Genomic DNA, 26,826 nt, shown 5'->3' with positions numbered 1-26,826 from the left:
GGGCAGCGCTCCCTGGGTGGGCCTACGGAGAGCATTGACTGGCGCTTCTCAGGAGCCGGTTCCGTGTGCCCGTGGCCGTGATGCCAACTCGGATGTGCAGCAGGTGTTTTGTGGAGCTGCGTTAGCACTGCCTCTCTGGGGATTTGTGGTACTTGGGAACCCTAGTCCCGGCCCAGGACCCCACCGTTCATGGCATCATCACACCATGAGACATACGGTGTTTGCCTCTGCTGGAGCAACCTCCACATCTCAGCAGAACACTCTCCAGGTCTGATGCCAGCAGGTTGCAGAAAGAAACACCCCTCTCGGGCTGATTTATTCAGTTCGCGACTGCGTTGGTCATTCCCTACCCTTGAGACCATGGCATGGCCGAGACGGGCAAAGAGCCACACTCGGGGCAGGGACAGATTCCAGGTGCCGGGGCGCTCGGGGTGCGGGGGCAGAGGTGCGCGCTCGGCGGCCAGCCCCGGGGCATCCCGCCTGTCCTGCCCGCGGGCGGTGCCGTGCCGTGCCGTGCCGTGCCGTGCCGGGCCGTGCCGTGCCGGGCCGGGCCGGGCCGGGCCGCACGTGGCTACGTGACGGCGATCGGGGCCGGCGGGGCTCGGCGGCTCCTCCTCCCCCGGCGCCCGCCGGCGACTGGGCGCCGAGGCTGCGGCGGGCGGCGCGGGGCGGGGGTGCTGCCTCCTGCGCGGCGGAGCGGGCGCAGCGGCAGCGGGGGCCGGAGGCGAGCGGCCCGCGCGGGCGAGGGCGGGCGGCGTCGCGGGGCGGCGGCGGGGGCTGCGGGGCATCGGCGGGGGCTGCGGGCGGGGTCCGCGCCCGCGGCCGGCAGCGGTCTCTGCGCCTCAGCCGGGCTTCGCCGGGTGCTGGCGGTGCGCTCTCCCGCCGCGGGGCTGCACAATGGCAGTCGTTCAGTAGGATGGATCCTGCCGTGGCTTTTGTTCTGCAGATCCACCCATCCTCCTAGCAGTCAAGTACCAGGCTATGGTTTTCTCTCTGGGGATCTTTCTTCCGCGTTTTGCCGGTGTCTCCGATGAGGTTTTGGCCTCTGCTGGGATTTCGCTACCTTACTTTTCGTTTGGCTTCGCGCTGAAAAAAGGGATTTCTTGTATTTGCTCTCCACGCTTTTGGTTATAATCCACTGTTGGTCTAGGGAGAACAACCGTTCAGCCTGGCTGAAAAAAAAGCATCCGTTGAAAAGTCTCACAGAAATAGACCACGTGAGGAAAAAAAACTGGGAGAAGATCGGAATATAATCGCTTTTTCTATGATAAAACTGGTGCCCCTCTTCAGGAGAACTGATCTCAATTTATTATTATGCAACCACAAGGATCTCCTCTTTCTCAGGGTGTATAAGCTGCTGGATTGCTTTTCGCCCAAATCAATGTGGTTTCTTTGGAACATTTTCAGCAAAGGATCGCATATGCTGCAGTGTCTTTGTGGCAAGAGTCTTAAGAAAAACAAGAACCCAACTGGTAAGCAATCCATTGCAATGCGTTGTTTTTCTTTAATGCTACCCTGTCTGTTGCTCGACGAGGTAGATCTGCAATCCTGCTGAGGGGAAAAGGGGGGCCAGCACGGACATGCATGTGCATTACATGTATGAATAAGCAAGGAGAGGTTTGTATTAGCTTCAGTCCCTGTCACCACCGAAAAGGGGTAAAATAATAAAATCAAAGGCGCCCCTCGCTCAGCGGGCATCTCCTAGTTCCTATGTGCTATTTCCAAGGATGAAACTTTTATATCACTACCCTTCTTGAGGGGAAGGCGGTGGAGCCCCCAGTCCCGACCCCGATACAAGCCCCCCCAAGCCAGTTTTGGGAAGAGGAGACTGGCTCTTCTCTGCTGGTGTTAGCCGGCCCTGCCTGCGGTGGGTGAGTGTGCCGGGGCGCGGGTCCTGCACTGCACTTTCTGAATAGCTTGCAGTGTGTCACCCCACACGCACACACAGCCACCCACCGCCTCTCTCGGCTTTCTAAAGTCAAGCCAGACACCCCCTTCCCCCGGCCTGGGGGCTCCCCGTTATCACTCACCCCCGGCACTCTAGGCCAGGAGCGTGGAGGGTGGTGAGGAAAGGGGATGGGCACTTTCTTGGGGCTTGTGCCCAGACGGCAACTCAGCCAGCTATGCCGAGTGGCAGCAGCAGCACCGCCGGGTTGGCTGTGCCGCTCCTCCGCCTCTCGCTGCCGGGATGACCCCTCTGTGTCACACACCGGTGTCTCTGCGTCCGTCCCTATGTCTGTCTGACAGCCGGGATCATGCGCTTCTGTTCAGGCCGGCTCCGAGGGGGAAACTTGCAGTACATTACATAAGAAATGCAAATGCAGGTGCTCTGGGCCGCCTGGTCCCCGGGGGTCACGCTGCTGCTGTTGCATGCCTCTTGCTCGGGGCGTCCGTGCGGCCAAGCCCGCGGCTTGGCGAGCAAGGTGGGCGAGAAGGGATGCTCGGCGGGCGGGGGAGCCGGGAGCTTTTCTGGGGAAACACCGGTCCTTCCCACCGGCCTCTGGTCCCCCCACGCCGCCTTGCTCGCTCGCCTCGGCCGGCACGTTGTCTGCAAGCACTTGCGTGCCTGGGGAGGCGAGAGGCGCCGGTGTGTGCGCGCTGGTGTGTGTGTGCCGGCTGCCCTGCAGTGGCAGCTCCCGAGCAAGGAGGCTCCTGACGCTGGCACTGCAGTGTAGTAGATCATAGGCTCTCGTTGCCTGACACCCCAACATCAACAAGCAGCAGCCCTGGCAGCCCGCACCCCTCTCCTTAAAGATAGCCGGGGTGCCGGCTGCAGCTTTTCTCAGTCCAGGTCCGGTGCGGAGTCGAGGTGGGCACCTCGGCGGATTTACCCTTCTCCGCCCCCGGCTTCCGTTTGCCAGCTCGTCTCACCCCTTTCCCTCCCGCCGCTGCCGCAGCAGTGAAAAGCAACCACTTAGCATACCAAAGAGGCTGAAATGCCCCGCCGGAGGCTGCGCTCAGCCTCCCGCAAAGTGCCCTTCGCTTCACTCGTCCCTTAGCACTGCAGCCAGCCGGGGGTCACTTCCCAGCCGTGTGGCCCCCGCGGGCTGGATGGGCCAGACAGGGTCAGGACGGCCGACCGCCTTCTCGCAGCCCCTGGGGATGCCCCTCTCCGCCTGCCCGGGACACGCACGCAGGGGACACCGGGGGGAGAGAGCAGAGCGGCGGCGTGGCCCTGCCTGCCCTGCCCCGGGGGGGCGGGGGGTACGGGTCCAGCGCCGCGGTGCTCTGGGCAAGAGGAGATGCTTCTGAGGAAGGGATTTCGAGGGGGTGGGCGGAAGGGTGAGGAAGAGGGCTGGTGGTTTCTAGGCCTTTCAATTAGTGTACAGGGGGATGAGACATATACCCCTCCACGCACACACACACACACCCTGGTCCACCCCTGAAAATTCGTATTATTTCCTTGCGTAGGGCAGGCTGTCGAGACATCGGCCCCTGAAGTCGAGTTGTGTCCCTCGGGGTGCCAAGCAACCGCAATACAGCTTTCCACCTCCCCGGGGACTTTGCCGCACTTACCTACTCCCTCTGCATGGGACGAGTGGTTTTGGGTGGCAGGAGCGGCACTACACCCCATACTGGCCCGAGGAGGGCTGACCCCCTCTTCTGAAGGAGGGGGGGGAGGGAGCACGTCTAAGCAAGCGAGATGGGCAGGGGGAGGGGAGCGGGCTGGGGGCGCGGAGCGGGGCCCTCGAGGGTGGTAGCCCTCCGGCCAGGTCCGCGGTCTCGCCGCCCGCCCGCCCGGTCCGCGCTGCTCTGCTCCGCTCCCACTCGATCCCGTCAGAGCAGCCGGGACGCCGAGCCCGGCCGAGCCGCACGCCCCGTCCTGGCGCTCCGTTCCGGGAGCGCCGAACTGCGGCTATCTGTCTGAGAAGGCTAATAATCCGTTTGGCCGGATTAGCTGGTATCTCGGTCACAGGCGCTGTTGCTCTGACGGCAGATCATGGCCATTCAGGCTGAGGTCGCCCGCCGGAGCGCAGGCAGCCGGTGCCGCGATGCCCGTGCTGGCCTGGTGTCCCGGGCCGTGGGGCTGCCCCTCTGCGGCACTCGGGGATCCCCATCCCCCCTGCGGGTCGGGCCGCCGCTACCGGCCCCCTTTTGCCAGCCAAACTTTACGGGAGCCGCTGGGCTTTTCAGTCACGAAAGGCATCAAATGAGCGGGCATCTGCCGCAGGTCCAACCGTGCAGAAAGCCCAGCAGGTTAGGTAGCTAACGCTGACTATAATTCCAGTTTATTTAGCTATTTTCGGCCTGCTGCACTTTTTTTGTCCCTTCCGAGAGCTGGTCTGTTTCCAGAAACGGGACCGGGTGGCTCCTTTCCAGATCCGTTTTGCCTTTCCTCCTCACCGCTGGCTGCAGCCCCCCCTTCATGCGCTGCCCCCTCCCGGGTTCCCGAGCGTTCCCGGGAGCCTCGCCCTGCCCCAGTCCCGGTAACCGGCACCGGTCACAGCTCCAGACAAGGGGAGAGTGCCGCAGGTAGGGATGGGGAGTCCGAAGAGCTGCGTGTCAGTTTCTAGCAGGGTTGCATCAGGAAGCTTTGGTTTTATGGTTGGCTAAAACCCCTTGGTTTCAAATTTGATATCCTCGATAGAAGAGCTGCGTTTGATTGCTGCAATTATTTACCGCTTTATATTTCTTCATAAGGAGAAAAACTTTGGGAATCAGTAGGTGTGGCTGTGTTTTTACTACTGATTTTTTTTTTTTTGAGTGTTCCTGAGTTTAATGGTACTAAAATCAATGAACCCCCACGTATCTGCAGTGTCCTGTCTGTCGTGAAAATGTTTCCCATGTGGCAGGTTCCCTGGGCCTCACTTGCTTTTGCAATGATTTCTATCTAACTCCGCCCTTCCTGCTTGTCATACACACAGAGAGGACTTTAAAAAGTACAAGACCAAAGGGACTTCTTCTCACAAATAGTTAAAAACTGCTCCAAACCGTAAATCCCAAACCAGGGCTAGTTATAATAAGATACTGTCCTCCTGGCTTTCCCACTACTATCCCCAGCCTCCAAACTGGGTATCTTCAGCTAGGGAATGGCAAAGGCATGGGTAGAATTTGGGGCCTGAGGAGAAGTGGGAAAGGAGATTATCTCTGGTTGCTTTTTGAAGCAAGTGCAGCAAGTGAATATATATATTTTTTTTTAGCAAATGATAGCTGTTTGGGTGCCCAGGGGAGGTGTGTTGGCGGGAGTACTAGATGCCCCCACGGCGGGAATTGCTATCACATTTCACTCCTGGTGGCAACCCAACAGACAGAGGATGGATCAGGTTTCCTCTCCATTCACTTCCAAGGAGAAGCATCTCTCCCAACACAGTCAGGGATGTTGACAGAGAGTAGATGGCAATTGGCATTACTATAAATATATTACTGATGGAGGATTTAGTTTAGGAAATTAGTATCAATCTCACATCAATTTCAAATGCAAAACCTATTTAAAAAGCAATACATCTGAAATCCAGGCTGTGGCTGAACTGGAATCTCTGCATAGTTCCATGTTAATTTCCTACTCCATAAAGTAGCTTGGCTGGTATCTCCTGGTCACTAACACTTTTGAATATGTTTCTAAGCCTGGCCATGTGAGAATCTGTTTGAAATAGAAGCTTGTGTCCTGCCCATAAAATATATAGTAAGTATGTGTCTTTATCTGAATTCTGAAAAAAATTTGGCCTCCCCACTGCTTTCCTTACTCGTAGAAAACAAACCCCCACCAAAACACAAAGACAGTGAGAGCTATGGGATCAGGTCCTTGAAGTTTCTTTTGTGTAGGTCTGAAAAGCAACTCTGACTGCTTAAATACTGTAATTCCTGTAATGGGAATTGAGGCATGGTCTGTTTCTCTTGCTCAAATGTAAAACTGCCCATTTACATGTATTTCACCTATTGAAGTTTTGTCCTCTATGGAATACATTTCCTGAATTTATACAAATTTAATTATTCTTGATCAAATTAAATTGCATACTCTACTTATTAAGAGGTGAAATTTATGCCTGGTCATGCATCTCCCTACTGTAATAAAATATTTGCACCTAGTTCAATGTCTGCTAATGATAGGCCATTTATAAATGAATTCAAATATAAAAAGGATGACATAGGCTTAAGAAAAATACAAAAAATGTATTTACACATATCATTGGTTTAAATATTTATGTGCATGTAGTTTTTGTTTGAGCTTGATGTTTATTCTACTTAATCTTTTCTGATTATATTAAGTAAATTAATTTTAAGCTAAAATTCCTATTGATTTCAAATCTAAAAAAGGAGTGATTTAGATGTTCAGAATTTGCCCCTTTGTAAAGATTTTCTGCCCAGTAAATGCCTGTAAAAATATAACCTGGAGGTGAGAGAGTTGCTTGAAATTGGAAACCAGTTTTTCAAGAGGACTTTATAAATCTAAAGAAATGGGAATTGGGTGCTAACACTGATTCTGAGAGTGCATTTCGTAGCTGGTGGGGTCACTAGTGAGGTTTTCACAGGAAGAGTCAACATTTAGGATAAAATACTCTGAGTCTAGGTTGCAGATAAATAAATGAAGTGGTTGTGTGCAAATTAAACAGAATATTTACAGATGTTTGCCAAAGATGTCTCAAAACAGTGAGTCCTGCTGGAGCGTGTTTCACTCCGTCAAGGATGATCTTGTTGCTTGGGGAGCAGAGATTTGTTTCTATACCTACTTCTGGTTTAGATGGCTTTTGTGATTTTGGGCACACCTTCCCTTCCTGCTTGCTAGATATTGCAGGCAATGCCTGAACATTGCACAAGTGTGCTGTTGGTCCTTTGTTTGGTTTGCTCATTTCAGTGACTGATAGCTTTTCGAAGGTAAATTACTAGTTTACTGAACAACTCACTGAGTAACAAAACATTGAATGATCATAAAACTTTACAATCTCTGTTGTGAAAAAAAATGCTGAGATGTAGCATGAGTACAATTAATGTGTCCAAGAGCGACTTGCCACTGTACAGAAAGAGTAAATATGTGTATACAGTAGAAGAACAGTTTACCTGGAAATAAACTTTGTTGGACTGTACCCAAGTTTAGTTCAGAAAGAGCCCCCTTCTTGCACAGTCTGCTTCTGCAGCAAATTGAGCTGGGAAGAAAATATTTTCATTTGAGACAATATAATAAAATGCTTAAAAGAGTATATTCATCTTCAGACTGGCTATTAAAAATATTTATTGTGTTCTTGCAGTGGATCCTTACGGTAGATCCACCCAGAAGTACTGGAAATAATAATTACAAAGGGAACTGATGGTGTTTGGCACCATGATGGACTAAACATACAGCAAGCAAAATTTAAGCAATGTAATCTTTTTAATAATCTCTGCAGCAGAGATGATAGTGTGTGAGTAATTAACAAAGTTGTTATCCAAAACAGGAGTGCACTGACTCTGAAGAAGAACTTTTTGAGGCCAAAACCTCAAAAATCATTAAGTGAACATGGAATGCAGGTTTGGTGCATTTGTAGCATATACTTTTAGAAGCAGTCACATTAAATAGTAGCAAGGAAAGTAAACAGTTGCTGATGAAACTGCATTGCGAAGTCAGAATAATAATATGTGTAGTAATATTCACAAGCCAAATTAATAACACTTTCTGGAGTAAAATTTAATGACTAGTTAAGTACTATACTGTGGTGAACATAATCAACATTTTAATAATTTTTGAGTTAATATTGAATGGCTGTGTGGGTCAAGTGACAATAGGTAACACACAGTTGCTGGCAGAAATTAATAGTCTCATATAATGCCTGTATTTTGTCTTTTCACTCTGACACCTACTTATTTGACTTTTAACTGGAAACAGCATGAGGAATTGCACTGACCAAGTTTAGCACTTGCATACAGTAGGAACTGTCTTGGAAATTACTTGGCATAATCTTTTTGTGGTACTAAAATGAATCTGGTCCTATCAGACAGTAGAATCAAACCAAGGTTAAACATTTTATTCCATTGGAATTTTTTGGCTTTTACTTGAGGACAGTGATACAGATTAACTATAATCCTCTATGAAAAATGTTGTTCTAAGGAGATTCCTGAAAGGCCTGTATTTTACTAAGCTGAGAGAGGAATAGACTGTGCTTTTCACTGAAATTCATTGTGTCATCCATGTTTTTTTGTGTATGGCTTTGTCATCTGGAAAGATAAGGACATAGTGAGGATACAGAATGTGCATGAGCGTGTCTTGTCTCTATCTCTGGGCATTAGGTGGTGTAAGACAAAAGGTAAGACATTGGCAAATCTTTGGGTTTGATCCTTCCTCTAATCTGCCCTCTCAGTTTTCAGCTGTCACTGGACTGTGAAGTTGGAGCTTGTATTCAGGTCACTGTGTGTAGTAGCTTCTGAAAGAGCTATGCAACTTCAGTTACCAAACAGTATTTCCGTTTTGGGAATCAAAAAACTTTGCGTGGCAGTGAGCTCTACATAACCATGTGCTGTGTGGAAAGGATGTGGAGGGGTTTGCATTTTCTGTGGTTACTTCTTCTGTTGAAAAACAGAGGCTAACACTGCTATTCCTGCTCCGTGCTTGTGATTACTCATTTTGGTGAGATTTCCAGGCAAAAAGCACTTCTTTCATGGTTTTTCCTTCCTTGAACTATCCTTAAATCCTGGACATTTCTCTCATCTTTGTTCCTGTGCAGTATAACTTGCCGTTGCTGAGGGTATAGGATATCTTTGGCTTAGGTGGACAAAAATGGGGCAGCAGCTGACACGTTCCTTTGCACGTGCGGCTTTCGTCCAGTTAAAAGAAGTTAATTTCTATGGATTTTCCAGGCCTATGGGACAAGGAAGTGTCTTCTGAAAAGGGCATGTTTTGAAAATGTCCTTTCTCTTGAGGGAAGAAGTGGAATATTATTCGCTTGAAGAAGCTTTTAAAGAATTAAGCTCCAGTGTGACTGAAAACTAGAATTTCATACCATTGTTGAATGGTTTGAACAGGAGAGACATCTTGCTTATAAAAGGAGACTTCTGTTTACATATAAATCTCTTGCTTCTCACCAATGCTAGCAAAGGCAATATACAGGAATTTCATTGCCCTTTAATGAAGTTTGAGATGAAAATGTTAATTTAAAGAAGGCAAGTTTGCCAGACTTGTTATTCTTTCAGTAAATGTATTTCTAAGCATGTCCCACTACAATCAAACAAAATGTCCAGATTAAACAGTTCCCAGTTCATGCTTCTCATTAAATAAGTGTACTGTGGAGCATTACCACTGCTCAGTAGTTTTTACACATAACACACTTTGCTGTCTAAGTACATTTATTGACATTGACTGGGATGAAGAGGAACTACCAGAGGAAAATACATGAAAAAAAAAAAAGATGTGGCAAAAGATGTGGAAAAATTATCGATCAAGGAAATGCTTTAAAAAAATCACTTATATCATTAATACAGTAGTATCTTATAGAGTAACCTATCAGGAATATCTTAATGAGGATTAAATTAATGCTAGTCCCTATTAATTTGTAGTACTAGTGACACAAAGTTCTGACTTTCTTGGAACTGGAAATTGCAAGTCAAACCCAGACAGCTAATAGTTCCTGAGAAACTGAACCTAAATGTGATGTAGACAGATTATCCCACTAGGAGATGAACCCAAGATCTCAGATGTGAACTACCTTTAAGATGTCTAAAACCCAGGTGCAATTGTGCTGCTTGGACTCTTTCACTACAATCCGTATTTTAAAGTAGCATTAACAGGTGGATTAAAATTTGTAGAGCTTTGCACCCCCAAGAGAGTCCTTCCTAGTCACTTGCTGTTTTAAATTCTCTTTTTGTGTGTGTTTGTCCCCATGTGGAGACTTTCTGCCTCAAAAAATCTGGTTACACAGAGTTTCATAAGCAACATTTGCTAGTCTCCCAGCTTTGCTCAGACATTTACTGTCAATGAATATGACCTTGATCCATCTCAAACTCTGTCATCTCCATTATAGCCTCTCACATCTCTGCTTTTTCACCTTCTCCTTATGCAAGCATCTCACCTTTTTACTTTGGATAAGTTCTTTGAGGAAAATTAGCCTTTAATTGTATTTCTTTCAGATATTTTTAAGTTCTCTCCACACTTTGAATAATTAGCTAGTGACCATGAACAGAACAACTGCACTGGCTTATTTTATGAATGATATAATTAGGATGGATTAAGGGTTGGCTGATGGTCTAGCCCTTTTTTTAAATTGAGCATGAGCTGTATGCATTGTTGTTTTCCCACTTGCTCCTAATTTACTGTTGCAGAACAAGAGCAGAAATAAAGAAATGCAGAGGCTGTAAAGCAACTGTGATTGATTAGGAAAAGACAATAAAATCAGCAAAAGAATTTAGAAAACCTAAGAACAAATGTTCTCCTTCTCATTTGTTTTGAGGATCATTTGAGGATGATACTTGCTTGAGGATAAAATGGTTTGTGTGAGATTCTGCTGTTAAAGCAGGTCTCCTCAGCATCCAGGGAAGTTTACTGGATGTTAATGCTGAGCATTTCTTATTTGTGTTGGTAGGGGGTTGGTTCCAGGTCCTGGCTTTGTCTCTTCACTTAAGTGCTATGAATCTCCTTGAAGCTTGTGGCCTGGGCACGCTGTAGAAGAGATCCCAGACAACTGCAAAACCTGTGTGGATGCAAGACATGCCCCATATGTCCATCTCCATCTCCAGCAGGGTACAGACAGAGCAAACCTGTGGTTTGGATCTTGCTCACTTTTGATTCACCTTGTTCACCTTTGAGCTCACTTTTGATAGCCTAGTTTAAAAACACTATTGTATGAGAGGACTGTAACATGCCACTTCAGTGCAGCATGCTCCAGGGTTTCTGCTGACCAGCGACATTAGTAGCAGACAGTGACTATGTGTTACTAAACCCTGTCTTCTGAACTCTTGAGCTCTCTATGCACCAAGTTTTGAAACATGGCAGAGGTGAGTTCTCTTATGTTTGAAACTTGCAGCATGGTATTTTCCATGGAACAGGGTACCTGAAAGCAGTATGGGATTATTTTACAGCAAATAAGTAATTGTGTAGTGTTTGTATGGAAGAACCACATTTTTTGAAGGTGATCTTATTTTTGTTTTCAAACTGGACTTTAAACTCAGATAATGTCTGTAGAATAGTGAAAACATAAGAGAGAAAAAACCAAAACTCTTGTAGTTTCCTATATAATACATATCTGAGTAAAATAAATAAGTTTACTCATGGTAGAAGAAATTTGCGCCAAAGAAGTGGGAATAGAAGAATTGTCATTTTCTGTTCTAGTGTCTTTCCTTATTTTGATTTGTCTTTGTGGTTCATATGAAATTATGTGTGTGAAGCACTACTGACATGAAGTAGAGATGGATCCAGTGATTTGTGTGTCACAGTTTGATATTCTCTCCTGACTGAAAGTTTTCTGTGAAAGCATGTCTTTGAAGACACTGGCTTTCCTAGCACTTCAAAGTCATGGATGTTGATTTTGACCATTTCCATATGCCATTGATGAAAACATTCTCTAAGGGGTTCCTCCAGGAACCCCTTATAGGTACATAAATATGGCGATCTCATAAAAAAAAAAGTCACTAAGCAAAATGAGAAAAAAAAAATTGAACATAAGTATATGAAGGTGAATATCATGATAGTGTTAGCAGTAGGGTTACTAAGTTTCTCTTAGATGCTGGATGAGAATGATTTTATTCTGGTTGTGCCAGCTGCCATTGAATGAAAGTGGAGGTTGAAGTTTTGGACCTTATAACTAAAGCAGAAATAAGCTGTACATTGTGCAGTCTGGGTTAAAATCTTTTTTTTTTTTTAATATCAGGAGTAACAGCAAAACAAGGGTTTGTTATGTTTTTTGGAGCTCCTTTTCCTTGAATTTCAGTGACTGTCTGGAGTAACTATGGTCTCAGTTGGCTGCCAAAAAGAACACCTGCTAATAGATTTAAGACAGAAGATGAGGAGAAGATAAATACTAAGCCCTTGTAGTCATATATGTAGGTTAAGAATTTGGGGGTGGAACTTGCTGAAGTTTGAACAAAAGTAAGTCAGAATGTGATGTTAGTACATTAGGTGAGTTTTTATCAGGGGCTATGTGGATGATACATGAACAGTGTGGGATGCTCTCTCACCCACTTATTCTCAGAGGGAGATGAAAAACCAGAGTGACAAAAGAAATTATAAAGTAAATAATAAAGGGATTTAAGGAGTCTGTAGTCATTTAGACAGGTTAGTGATAGAGAGTCCTACAGGCAAGCAGAATTTAGAAATTGTTGAAACTGTTTATCAATTGAAGAGCAAATAGATCTGAAATTAAAGGACATTTTCATGGAAAACATCTATTTCCAGAAGTGTTTCTTTCCAAGGACATATAAGAGAGTTATATTTGAGAGTCTAGCTTCTCTCAATTTATTCCATTTATAGCTATCTTGCTAAAGGTGAGATATCTTTGTAAACATTGCTTTGCTATTATAAATGAAGGTGCTCCCATGCTCCCCTGAGTCTACCAGCTGTCACTGCACATCCCTGAAAAAGTGGCTTCCAGGGTGACCTTAGGTGGAGTGTCCAGGGTCTCCTGCCTTCCTGCAGTCACATGGATGCCCTGAGAGCCTCCTGTCTGGCAGCTCTTGATGCTTTGGACCTGCATGGGTGTGTGGAGCCCTGTGTGTGCTGCAGCTGCCTGGGCTAGCACCTGCCGGCTCACCTGCAGGAGAGATGATGGCACAGGAGTTGGCTCCTGAGGGTGCCCCTCAAGCTAAACTGGAACAGCCTGTGTAGTTGCCACAGCAACTGCTGGGGAGAGGAAATGTTTCATCCCCCTCCAAACTGTTTTATAGTGTAACTTTTAAAATGCAGAATATATACTTCCTTGGATCTTAAGCTGTGTAAATCTTTGTGCAAGACACCATGTCCTAGGAGGTACAGACTTTAGAAGAAGGTACTATAGGTTCAGTATTAATTTGCATTTCCAATGCCTTATGAAGTTCACAGTCAAACAGGTCAAGAATGCTGGGTACCACTTAGTCCTTGTAGATGACCACACATCTGCATCAAGAAGCCTACACTGAAGATCTTCAAGTAACTTCAAAGGGAAAGCCAGTCACTTCTCATCAACAGATGGCAAATCAGAATTGTGAGTAAGAACTGTCCACCTTCAGTTTGGCATTGATATCATTCTCCCACCTTAAACTCCTCCTAGTTGTTCAGGAACATACAACTGAATTTATACTGCTGAATTAAAAAGGGCCAGGGATTGATCCAAGTCCAAATGGCTCTGGCTGGCTCATGTCCACACCACTTACAGTTACCACCCTGGAAGGTGGAGAGAGCTCACTGAGGTGGTGCCTGGGTCTTAAGGAAGGCTGTGGATGACTAGGGCTCTAGCACTTCTTTAATTTAATAATCTGAACACAGCCAAATAGGATCAGAAAAAAGCCTTTCAGTCCCAGTAAGGAAAGTTAAGGCAAGCTCTGCTCATAGGGTGGTTTCCTTTTGTCCCCAGCTTCAGATGGGAACTGTACCTGGACTAATAACAGCATAATGCCATTCTGCACCAGCTAAAGGGTTATAAGGTTTTCAGTGAAGTGGATGAAACCTAGCTTCCTCCTTTGAGCAAGGAGCACTTAGAAAGGGGCTTCCTATGGGCCCTTGGTTGGAGGAGGGAGGAGAGCAGGGTGTACCTGCTTCCCAGCGAGTCTGGCAGCTGAGCAGCAGAGACCTGAGTCTGCAGGGAATGAATCATAACGAGTTTCTGAGGAGGATGAACCAGACAGGAAGGAAAGCTCGATCTTGCTGGGGAAAGGAACAAATCTCCTCTTTTCCCTCTCTTTCACAAGAAAAGATGGGGTTCCAGGGTAAGGAAGAGCTGAAGGACAGATTTCCTCTGCCTCAAAATAAATTTTTTTTCTTCTGCTTCATTGTCTTGTACTTCCTTTCCTTCTCCCCGACCTTATTTGGGATCATCCCTTCATTTGTGTGAGCATGTGCAACTAAACTTGTTAGCACTATCAGTCATCTAAGTAATCTGTTGTTTTACTGCACACCTACTTTCTATTTTCTGAGCTACAGGGACATCAACCTGAATTGTTGCTGCATGTACTTCTTGAACTTCCTTTAATTAAAGGATATGTATTTCTCCCTACATGGCCACCACTTGCTCTCTTCCCTTATATAGTTGTGAGGAGATGAGTAAATAAACAGGTTATTTTTTTTTCTCTGATTATTGATGCTTTAAATATGTTGGCAGACTAAATCTGGTCACAGTCTGTGAATTTAAAGGGTCTGTCTTATAGTCTGACAGTATGGTCCAGAATATTTGTATGTGTTTCTTAAAGTAATAAAAATTAGATAGCATAAAGCAGTTTACATTTGATTTTTGGTTGGGTGGGGGTTTTTTAATAGTTTAAGGAAAATCAGTCTATGGCACTTGGAATCCTTTGATTCTTCTCTGCGAGGATGCATATATAAAAAAAGTATATTTTCTCTTGCATTTAATGCTAAATGTGAAAAGATTGAATGTAACCAGTAAATTCTTTTTTCATCAATCTTTTGAAGACCCCTTAAGGTGACTCTTCCTTTACAAGCTGAATATCTGAAAAAACCCAAGTATCACTGCTTAATCTGGGGCTGAGAAGGGTGTTGCATTTAACCGAGATTTTTATGTTTTCATTGCTTACAATAAAAGCAGTTATGAAAATCTCTTATGATGGGACACAGTTATGTTTTCCATTAAACTAAAACACAGCGGGGGGCTGAATTTAGCCTGTCAGCTTGTTAGAAAAGGCTGGGATTTCTGAAACTATTCTGAACACCCTGAATTTGGAAATCAAGTCAAATCTTTTGAGCCAGTAAAGTCTTAGCAATGGAGGAGTAAAAGACTTTCAGTATGAATACTTCTCAGTGTATTAGGTATATTGGAAACTGTTTCGTCTGTTAGTAGAACATTAATGTAACACGTCTAGGACTTTTCAAACTGCTTGGCAATTAAGGCAGCTTGGGCCAAACTAATTGCATTGAGGTTCTTTTCAAGAGTGAAAGTACCTTCTTTTCAGTCCTACTTTTAGGCTGGAGAAATTAAGTTTTTTGGTCTCTCTGCATTTATAGTGCTTTTCTCTTTTTTCATGCTAATTTAAAGCACCATGCTTAACGGTGCTCTAGGAAACTTCCTCTAGGAAGTTTCTTGCTATTTTCTTTACATGGCAGTGCTCCACTGTCATATTCAGGTCATCAAAGACCTCCAAAAATATGTTTTACAGGAGGATAAAGGAAACATTCTCTCCAGGGCCAGAAGAACATGGGACTGTTCTTGTGGTGGTAAAAAAAAAAAAAAAAAAGAAGAGGGAGAGGTTTTTTGGCCTTGGCACACTGCTTTGGGTTTTTTAAAATTAGCTAGATTTAAATACTCAAATCCTTTCTTGCTAATCCACCACTCTATGGTTTTTCTAAAAGATGGTCCCTGTTTCTGTGGAAGACAAAAATTTTCTTGTACAGATTAAATAGTTCTGTCCTTAATCTACTATTACTTGAATAATTCTTACAACATCATCTTCAGTCTGCTTCATTTTCTTGTCATTTTATCTCTACAGCGACTAATTTGCAGAACAAGCATACCTTCCCCTGTTTGCACTCAAGGACATTAACTAATCTAGTTAACAAACTAATCTAGGTCTAGAGAAAACAAATAGAACAAGCAGCAAATGAACAGCTGAGGTTAACAACAATTTCATTCCATGTGGACATGGTTCTCTTGGGTTTTCCTCTAGAGGGAACTGGGCCTTTTCTTGGAATCCCAAAATTCTTGGTTTTGTGGTTGCTCAGTTAGGTACAGGCAATAGTGATAACCAGAACCAACTGGAGCTTACACAAATAGATTTCAGAAGTCTCAGTGTGTCTTCAGTGAAGGACCTCAAAGCAAATTTATTAAATGAAAGGCTGACTTGGCAGGGAGTTCTAATCCTTCTGAAAAATAATTCTACAAAAAGGAGTATCAGAGAATGAAAGTTCAAACTGCCTACATTGCAGTATAAAAAGTCGTAAGCAAGTCACCTGCTAGTCTCCTTGTCCCTGGTACATGGGACTAATGTTTTCTCCCTCGGGGGTATGTACAGTACCCTAAATCCCTGACAGAGTGCTACAATTTTTAAAAGTTTTTTTTTTGTTGTTGGTTTTTTTTGGGTTTTTTTTTTTTTTTTTTCAATCCAGTACAGAAAGATCTGGCTAGTATAGAAATATGCGACATCAGTAGATCTTAGCAGTGCTTTTTGAAGAAGAGTTCTACAAATATTCATTCTTTTGAGCTTAGATATAGAGGTGAGTATACAGAGCTTCTGAAAGCACTGGTGGAAAGGCCAGCATGTAAAATGCTGCCCAGTAGACTGCAATACTCAGTAATTATGAAATGAAGGTCCATCACTGATACAAAATGTACCAATTCTCTCTTTAAGTTCATAGATACTTATCTAGGAGTGCAGTTAAGTCAAAAAACTCCTTTATCTTAATGTCGTACCCTTTGCAAGTCCGTGCTAAGCCTTTTGAACTGAGAATACACTGAAACAGGCAGCTGGGGTAGTGAAACTGTTTTCTGGAGTGTTTATAGGAACCAATTATATGCAATTTATTTAAATTAGTGGTGAGCAGTTCTGCATTAACAATTGTCTCAGTGCTAGTAAGTAGGAGTGTCTGGAATGTGGCACTTTGCATACTCAACTTGTATCTGCACTTTCAACACAACCAGTGCTTTCATAGCAAGAGGATGGAGCTGAATCTATTCTGCTCAGACATTTTTACAAGCTCTTCTTTTATTCTATTTTGTTCCGGGCAAATTATTGCCACTCTTTATACAAGATAAATAATTAGCTGTTGCTCCTATATTTCCTATAATAACCCTATTAAAAGGCACCATTTCTGTCAGAATATCCCATGGCTAATGACTGGGCAGATTGTTCTTGCCCCTAGATGCAGTTACCTAATTAGAGATTATCCTGCTACACAGCACTTTAAGCTGTTTTTCCTTTTCTTAGCCACAGAGAGCATAGAATCACAGAACAGCTGGGGTTGGAAGGGACCTCTGGAGATCATCTAACTCCCCTACAGGGTCTTTTAGAGTGGATTGCATGGGATCATGTCCAGTCACGTTTTGAATACCTCTAGAGATGGAGACATGAGCATGGGAAAATTTTTGCCAGTGCTGTGACCTCTACTGTAGTCCATCTACTTATTCTCCTCCTTCTGCTTTCATCTCTCTCCCCATCTTCCTTTCAAACAAATTTCTTAGAGAGAGAAAAAGTGAAAATCCTGCTTTACAGCACTGAGTGGGGAAATAATTCCACCTGGGGATGGGATTTGGAGGAAAGTTTCCTCACCTTTCCTCTGCTTCTGTGGGTACAATACAAAGCTCCTGTCAGTTCACATCCTTTGCTGTAGAGCAGTCTGAGCAGCACTGTATGTTTCCCTGTATTTTAAAATGTAATGGATTTAAGGAAGCCTGAGAGCTAGGACACTTCTGCTGTGCTCCCTAAGAGAGCTCATGGTCTTGTTCCTGTTTTCCTTTAGTGCCGAGAGGGAGTACCCAGTGACAGCTTTCAACACCTTTAGTAGCAGTGACCATCTTCTGAGCACAGTGTGTGGCCCCATCACCTGATGGGTTTCAGCATGGACACATTTCCTAACAGGAGAAGCCTTTTCTTAGGAGTGAAGAGGTTTTGAACTTTGAGTTTATGGTAGTCTGGGGCAAATACTGCCCTTCTGAGAACAAGATCTACTCAGAACAAATTAGGGTGTATTTGAATAACAGATGGGAAGGGAAAAGGCTTCTGAAGTTTCTCTAGAGAGAGCACAAGATCTGCTCACTGTACCATCCAGCCTGTGTGCAGAGGAATTTGTGTGAGTGGAGTAGAGGGAGGAAAGAACAAAGCCAGTAAATCCTCTGGTAGACAGACGTTCAGCAAAGGAGCTTCACATTTTGTGGCTGAGAATCAAAATTTTTGGGTCTTATTACCGGAAGTTCTCTTCTTCAAAATGTGAAAACAAGAATTAGCTTTTGTTTTATTATAAAGAGCCCTTCTTCTCTTCTGTATATTATACTAACAATATTCACTGTATGTTCCTCTTCCTTCCTGCTCTTCCCAGCTCAAGGGTACCATGGGACTGTTGATGCATACTAAAGGACATTTATTTTGGTTATTTTTCATCATGCAGCAGCCATTTCAGTTGTGTCTGGTGAACTTTGCTCCATTTTTTGCAACGCTTTAACGAGGGTTTAAGAAGATAATGGCTAAAGAGAAGCTAATTAGTCATATTTATGATGGATGCACAAAGAGCTCTTAGAGAACAATTTTGGTATTACTTCCCTGATATTTCATAGTTTGGCATGTAGAAAAAAGCATGAAGGATTTTTCAGTGCATCCTGGTTCAATTAGATTTTGTGCTTTTTGCAGGCAATTTTTAGTTCAAAAATTCTAGTGATAACCTGAGAAATAAATAGTTTAATACATTATACAGATTCTCATTCTGCTGATAACAGATCTCAAAATGTTCCTAAAGGTGTGGTGCAATGCTAATGGTCGGGTAAGTCTCATGGCCTAGTTGTCATATCATGGAGTACTGGCTGTGTTAAAAAAAAAAAAAATCTATTTGTTTGGGAACTTTCAGCTTCAGACCAAAGGTCTTTTAAGTAAGTGTGAAAATTCCCCTTGACATGGATGAGTTTTGGGGATGAAATTTCCCTATGGAATCAATTCAGATAGCAAGATTATGAAATGCAAGGTGCCACTTGCCTATTTAGTTTTTATGGTTAGTATTACCATTCTGTTTCTTAACCAGCCTTTCCCAACTGTATAGTCTTACCAATGCATTTCAGTAAATTGAGAGGTTTAATGATGTGCTCAGTCATTCAAAAACCGTATTAAGTCATTAATAGGAGGCTCAAGGCCTGTCTGTGTCTCAGACTTTAGCCAATGAAGATGCTAACTACAAATTCACTGTTTTTGAGGTGAATTTTTCCTGCAAATAATCCAGTTCTTTGATTTAGAAATCTAGAAATTTCTAAATCTCAAGAGAAACTTGAGAAACTAAGAAATTATTATAGCTGAGTGAATTCTATTCTATTCTATTCTATTCTATTCTATTCTATTCTATTCTATTCTGATTTTTAACTTACATAAAGAGGAAAATACTTCAGTAGGAGACAAGACAAGTACTTCATTTTAGCAATGTCTTTTAAAGCTAGAAATACTCACTGTTTACTCTAGCTAACCTTGATCCTAAGTAAATTTCCATGTTATTTTTCATCAGTCTTTGAAAACATTCCAGAGGTAACAGGAAGGTAATGCTCCATTTGTCTTATCAGTGGCTTGTTCTCTCTCATAAACTAAGTAGGTCACAGTACCTATACGAGTGGAACTAGAGTTGTGGTCATATACATCTTCACTTTTAGAACCAAAACTGGAAACCTGTCTTGCTTGGAATACTTTTTTAGGGACAAAAATGATTTAGAAAAATGTCACCATACAATTAAAATAGAGTTTTAGATGGTCACTGTTCTTCATCCCAGCACCCCACATTACTTACTGCTTTCTGTCCAAATTCACGTTCTCCCATATGCAGTGACAAAGGGCAAGATTTTATTACCGAGTCCTCTGCTTTGGCATAGTGTTGCCATGGTCATGAAAAAAGAGTACAAAATTTACATGCTGACTATGCCAGACACATCTGAAGAAAATCCCTGTACAATAATGTGCACTCATTCAAGTTGTGCTTTTCATATGGTAAGGATGAGATTATACTTTATTCCTGCATTTGGCATGCCAAGGACAAACTAATGCTTAGTTCATTCTCTCCCTCATCTTCCTGCAGAGTGGCTGGCACAAATTTATTTATTCTATTCTGGGCATAGAGAGATGTCCAGGAGTTTGATTCTTGACAAGGTGGGAAAAGCCATGTCTCTGCTGTTTCTGCAGCAGCCAGAAGGCTAGAGGCAGAGCCATGGGCTGCAGGATGTAAGATAATAATGCGTTTCTTCCAGTTACAACAAATCCATCCCTGGTGTCACATGGAGTGCTGCAATTCTGCTGATTAAAAAGCCACCTAATTCACAGATTCCTAATGGGATGTGGGATACAACTGCAAAGCCAGTACTCTGCTTTAATATGGATAGCAATTAAAGTTGACAACTCAACCTAAGTTTTTTGGTAATATTTTCTGAAGTGTTATTGGACACTTTCTGCTCCTCATTTGTCCCTGTGAGTTCTACTTAAATGGCAATTAAAGTTTCCTGTTTTCCTCATTCCCTCTGCTCAGCTGACAATTTTTACTGTCAAATGTTGCAGAACTTAAAATAACAAGTTAAAGGATGTTGTTTAAAATATTTGACAAACAGTGAATTCTAATGGCCCCTACTTGTAGGTTTAAGCAAGTAAATGAATGGTGAGGGATTATAGCATCTTTCCGAATTTGGGCTGTAATTCACATGAAGTTGCTAACAGACAATATTTACACAAGTGGAAGCAATAGTACCTGTTCGTCTGCACTCTGAGCATCTGTTCAAAGATGGATGTGGTTGATATCCACATGACTTGAACACAGCACGTGCAATGGAGGCAGACAGACCGGCGTGTATTTTCAGCTGCTTATGCTTGAGTGAGGGCAACTTTGGAATTCAAAGTGGGGGAACAAAGAACCACCTCCTGCCTGTTGCAAAATTGGGATCACTCCTTTTTCTAGTATTTCTGGTAATTTTTTTTTTTCAGATTAGTTCCTTGCCTATGGTTATGGCACAAAGCTAATGCACAGGCATATGATGTAAATAAGCATCTTCACTGCAGACATGTATTCCTTATCTGAATGGCTGAGATGGCAGTGGGAGAACAAAGAAAAGAAGGCATGCCCCAGTTCCCATGGCTGCAACCTTCCCTCTGTGAGCATGTGAAAGAAAATTGCCCAGGAGTCATAAATATGTCTCTATCTGATGTGGACACAATGTTGACAATTCTCCTATGTTTAAGCTACTGGATCTGCAGCAAGATACCCACAGCCTCAGGAGAAAAATTAGCCACACCCTCACTATAGGAAGTGTCTCAGCTGATGAAACCTGAAAGGGTTTCTTTCACATCAGTGCTGCTGTGGAGATTTTATTCTGTCACAACAGCACTTACTCCTAGCAGGACTGCCACATAACATAATATCTGAAACAAGTGCATTACCTTTTTTCTGTATGAATAGAATAATCAAAAGAGCTCAGGAGTATTTTGCAACTGTAGTGATTTTAAGGAGAAAAGGGTAGAAGATTTTGGCAAGTTTCATTGATAATTCCAAGCATTTTGATACTTTTGGTGAGGGGAAAAACTGTGAAGGTAATTAGTGCTATGGAAACTATAAGATAAGTAGTAGTTTTACCTTTTTTTCCCCCTCTTTAAAATTAGGTCCATTTAAATGAATTCATTAAGTGATGTGCTGAAGGCTCTGCAAGAATGGGGCATGCACCAGGAGCTTTGTATTCCTATGGTTACTATATGGTATATAGAAATTCCAGTCTGCAATGTGCAGGGGTTTTTTTCAGTTGCACTATAGAAAACACAACCAATAAAAATTAATTGCTTTAATTTGTTGTGTCCATCCCTGATCATAAATTATTATGCGGGTGCTAATTATTACATCCAAAATTTCTGTTGGCTAAAAGTAGTCTTAGTAACCTCTATCTATTTAGAAATAACAAAAGAAGGACTAGAAAAGCATAATTATTTAACATTTTTGTATAATACTCTTTCTAATAACACAAACTTATTTTTCAGTGGCTTAACCTTAAAATCCATTCTTTGGTCACTAGCTTTAATACTCTGGCATCCAGATGTCAGGAAAAAAGTAAATAGCTGCCAGGGATGTGAAACAAGTTAAACCTGGTGCATGTAAGCACAGTGTTTGTTTCCAGCTTGTTTTTGTTGCTGCTTGATGATATTTGTCAATACATCATTAAAACAAACAAATAAATTAAAATTAATTAAAAGGAGCTGCAAAATCAAGCATTGAAATGTTAAGTCTAATTGACTTTAGAAAGCTGTAATGCTTCAGCGACCTCAGCAGGATTAAATCCTTTAGTTTTGAAGGGTGTTGTTCCAGAGAGAGGTAAGAAGCCTGGGTATAAAGCAACCTTGGGTGTGTAGAGTGGTTAACTTTCTTCTTAACTGATCTTTATATGTATTAATTTCATTCAAGTAGGGCTTTAATTACTTGACTGCCTATTGGTTGTTTTCTCTGTCTTCACTGCCTGAGCACTGGGCTTTGCCTGAGCACTGGAGCCACACAGTAGGGAGTACTTCACAGGCAGCTTGGGAAAGGGGTTAGGAGCAACTGGAGAGAAAATCCTCCTTATTCACCAATCAAAATCCTAGGCTGAAACATGCACAGCACAGCCAGAGATTTTAGCTGCTAAATTCTAGTAAGTCTATTAGAAAAACACAGTCTGAGGTTTGCTGTGGTGCTTTTACAGGCGTCTGCTCTACTTCATGGATGCACTAGACCTTTTCAGAGGATTGACTGAGAGTTTTTTAAAATATGGGCAAGATGTTTCCAGACAGCTCAAGCTGACAATAATAAGTCCCAGGAGGACTTATTAGCTCAGGTGTGATTAGAAATCAAGCTGTCTCTGTGTACTTGTGCTGCACTGTGGCCAAGTGAATAATGTTTCCTATTACGTGGTGTACTGAAGAGTGCAATACATACACATCCAAGCGGCTACCACCAAAGCTGTCTAGACTCTTCTGAAACTGGTGCTCATCTGGAGCTAAAAAAACTTTGATGTGTGCAAACTGATGCCTCATGCCATCTTTTCACTGGTGTAAGCATAACTTTCCATATGCAGAAAGTAGTTAATTGAGGGTGCCAGCTCCTTACCAGGAGTTCAGGGTCCAAACCCTTTTCAGGGTTGAGGACAGTCACATGCTTAACTACAGAGGCACTGAGGACTTTGGCAAGAGAAATGGTTGCAGTTGCAGTTTGAATTTAGAGCTACTGTTTTGAAGTGACAAAAGTATGTGGGATTCACAGTTAATTTCTTCCCAGATTTTCTTTATTTTTCTATTGTTTCCTGCTTTATCCTTTATATGTCAATGTTACCAGGCACAGTATTTTCTTAGTGGCAAAACTTTATGTTCTGTTTTTATGAACTTGGGTATAAAGTTTCACCAAAAAGAAAATGAACTATGGTGACCATGTTATTTAAAGCAGTAAGAGGATAATAAAAAATGAAAGGTGATGTTTCACTGCAGAAGCAAATGGATTTTATTTATGACACTGGGAATGCCTTATTAGTTTGTACTTTCTGCCCCCTTATAGGAAGTCTTTATGGAAGGCTTATTTTTATCATAGAATCGTAGAATATGCTGAGTTGGAAGGGACCCTTTATGATCAAGTCCAATTCCTAGCCCTGCACAGCACCATCCCCAAGGGACACACCATGTGCCTGAGAGCATTGTCCAAACATGTTTTGAGTGCTGATGCTGTGACCAGTACCCCGAAGAGCCTGTTCCAGTTCCCCACCACTATCCAGGTGAAAAAGCTCTCTCTGATATCCAGCTTAAACTTTCCCTGACTCAGCTTCATGCCATTTCCTTGAGCTCTGTCACTGGCTGCAGGAGTAGAGAGGTCTGTACCTACCCCTCTGCTTCCCTTCTTGAGGAAGTTGTGGACTTCAGTGAGGTGTCCCCTCAGTCTCCTCCAGGCTGAACAGATGAAGAGACCTCTGCCACTCCTTGTAAGGCTTCTCCAGACCCTTCACAATCATTGTGGCCCTGCTTTGGACACTCTCTAATAGCTTAGTCTCTAATTGCTTAATGTTTGTCAAATGTACATAAGCACCTGTGTTGCAAAATACTGGGAAAAAAATCAGTGTAACCACAACAATGTTTCCTTTTGTACACTTTCTGAAGTGAAGCCTGGTTTTCCCTCTCTTGTTCTTTTTCAGAAGTGTTACACGAACACACCCAGGTGTGTTCCATTATATGGAAGTCCTGAAATGAAATCTGATTTTTACTGCTTTTAAAAAATGGCTTCAGTCCTCAGGTATTTCACTTTGAGCAAAATAACAGCATTCAAAATTCTGCCTGAATTATTGTAAAGAAAATGTAACCTGTTTGATAGAGCTTTTCTCATGGTAGTATTTGGCAGTTTGCACAGTGCACATTTATGGAATAAAGAATACATGCCTCTGGAACCACAGGAGAAGGGAAAGGAGAGTTTTTAGCTTTGCCTCACACATGGATGTACTTTGTTTTGTGTTGTTTCCCAATTATTTTTTATTCTTTGTCTTCACTCTTTGAGCACTGAGCTTTGCCTGAGCTCTGGAGCTGTGTGGTAGGGACATGTGCTGGAGAGTCTGCTCCTTAAGCCATGGATGCCAGGAAGGCACGTAGCAAGGTGGAGTGAAGGTGAGATAAAGGCAGGTGGTTTGATCTTGGAAACCAGCTGTTTTTTTCTGTTGCTGGAAGTTTCTGGTTGTTGTGAGGGCTCAGTAACTGGGAAGATGGCTCAAGGGGGCTTACTCATGTTTGTCTGGGAAGAAAGCTCTGATGTGGGTTTGAGAAGGAGGTAGGTTGGAAAGGCATTTTTATATGCAGTAGCTTGGCAGGTAAAGATGCAGACTGGTCCTTCCTCTTGAGGTGAAAGTGTTTGTTCTTCCTTACTTTGACTTCCCTGGGAGAAGGGATGGGTTGGGGTGGTCCCATGTGGCTGCTGGGTGAAAGGAGCCAAGATGTTAGCCGAGACTGCCACGTGAAGTGGACGTTTGGCAGCCCCAGTATCAGTTTAAAATACAGCATTTGTCATTCAAGCTTTCTCAGATAAAGGTGAAACAACAGCATATCAGAACCAAATTTTTTATGCAGGGTCAGCAAATGTGACCTCAATTCTCCTACCTCAATCTTCCTGCAATGCCCAGTTTCCAGTGTCAGAAAATATGTCCCAGTCAGTCTGGCAAACATGAAAATCTTGCCTGAGTTCACTGTAGCTCTTATACTCTAGCTTGGATGGCAGTTATGTTTTTGGCCTTCTGACACCAACTGTATAGGTGAGCTAGAGCAGGTCTCCCATCTGTAACATCCTGGATCTGTAACATCCTGGCTCCTTTCCTGTATTGTGAGCTTCTGAGGGCATGTATGGGATATATGAAACTCCCCCTGAGAATGACTTCCATAAGCTTTGATTAACCACTTTGGAGCCTTATCTTCTAGATATTTTCTGTAGTGGGTAGAAGAAGAGGACTAACTGTAGGGAAGTGTTCTGTTTTGTTTTCTGGCTGCTTAAATAAAGATGAAGCTGGCAAATTCCTTTTTCACTCCTATTACTGTCTTTCTCTTTTTGCCCATAACTCCCAAGAAATGTGAAATAATTACAGTTTCAAAGGAAAATTGGATTATACTCACTTGGAGGGAGGGAAGGGAAAAGAAAACAGGCTTTATATTTTGACAGAATTCAATCCAGACTTTAAAAAAATAGAATGAATAATTTTGCAATATTTTGTAAGACTGTTTTTTCAAAAGACACAGCTAATCAGATATGCATGCAAATTTAACATGGGTTGCCAACTCTCGTGATTTTTTTTTTTTTTGCTACAATTATGCGGTGTAAAAATTGGCCTCTTGTGAGAAGCTGCTGACAGCTCAGCAGTTCTGCTTCAGTGCTGGCTGCAGAGGGTGGGATGGCTGCCAGTGCAGGAAAGTGGAAGATGGCTTTGGACTGGCATTCAGAATGCTTCCAGTGGAGGCAGGTGTTGCATAGCCTGCATCAGTTTCTGCTGTCCCAGGAGTGACAACCTGTGTGCCAAACCAAGAGGCTTGCTGCATCTCCTTACCCATCCTTTCCCATTACATGGGGTGAAGTGAGGGAAGGAGAAGCAAAGCAGAAAGTGTAGTAGGTGCCCAGAATCTCTGTATTTCCCCATTTTACCCTCTATTTGCATGTAATCAGATCCCAGGGGGAAAATAGTGAGGTGAAGACAGGGGTAAGAACAGTTTGGAAATAATATTCATGATAATACTAATTTTGTTTGTGGGTTATAATCTTGTGATATTGGCAATGCTATGTGTGTGTATAGATATACACACCCCTGTATAATTTGATAAAATTTGCAACTTGAAAGAAAATGGGAAGCAATAAAGCATTTTGGAGTATTTCTCCATTACTGTGATATTTAAGTGCTGAAGAGGTAGCTATACTTTTATTAATTTGGTCCCTGATTTGTTTGAATTTTGTACAAAATACCTAATTAGCCTTTCTAGGTATCAGTCTATTGATACTAAAAATCCCACACACAAGTTTGTTGCATTTAGAAGAGAGGTATGGTGTAGTTCATTTTTTTGTTATATTCTTGCATCTCATTTATTTCAAGACAAGAGCAAATCTTAGTTATCCAGTATTATTACTGGATATCAGTAAGTTCTGATGAATGGCTATGTAAGCCAACAAGGCATGTACAGAGATTTGGTCAATACAGTGATTTGGTTTGTGCCAAACAGTGGCTGGAAGACAGACCTTCATGGCCTCACTTGTCCCATTACAGGATTCCACTTGGTTCCATAGTCAGACTGGGAAATCCAAACCACGTTGGACCGTGAGCTGAAGTGAAACATCTTGTTTGTTTTCACCAGTCTGCAAATAAATGAGAGTGAGAGCTAGGTGCTAAACAACCTGGAGTAATGAATGCTAGGCTGACTCCTTTGCTGCTGTGCACAGGGTGAGGCTTCCTGCAGTTGTGCAAAGCACAAATACCAAATCTGATTTTTCTGCCTACCGCGCTCTTGTTTTGCGCAGTTGAGAATTGCACGAGTCACGGGATGAGGACCGGGAACTGAAGCAATGCATGGGCTGGACATGTGCCTCAAGGACCTGAAGCAGAT

The 26,826-nt window shown here is 43.1% G+C and overlaps 1 protein-coding gene across 2 annotated transcripts in view; it reads left to right on the top strand.

Moving 5' to 3' along the window:
- Nucleotides 1–1,264: 1,264 nt before the first annotated feature.
- Nucleotides 1,265–26,826, top strand: part of FGF14 (fibroblast growth factor 14) — a 376,323-nt gene continuing 350,761 nt past the window's right edge. For both annotated transcript variants that reach the window (XM_062514940.1, XM_062514938.1), the window contains exon 1: nt 1,265–1,472. In XM_062514940.1, coding sequence (XP_062370924.1) covers nt 1,265–1,472 — 208 coding nt within the window. The remainder of the gene's footprint in view (nt 1,473–26,826) is intronic.

The sequence above is a fragment of the Cinclus cinclus genome, chromosome 2 (genome assembly GCF_963662255.1).
Source record: "Cinclus cinclus chromosome 2, bCinCin1.1, whole genome shotgun sequence".
NCBI classification, from domain to species: domain Eukaryota; kingdom Metazoa; phylum Chordata; class Aves; order Passeriformes; family Cinclidae; genus Cinclus; species Cinclus cinclus.
The sequence above is the reverse complement of the archived record's forward strand: the minus strand, read 5'-3'. Positions and strand labels throughout refer to the sequence as shown.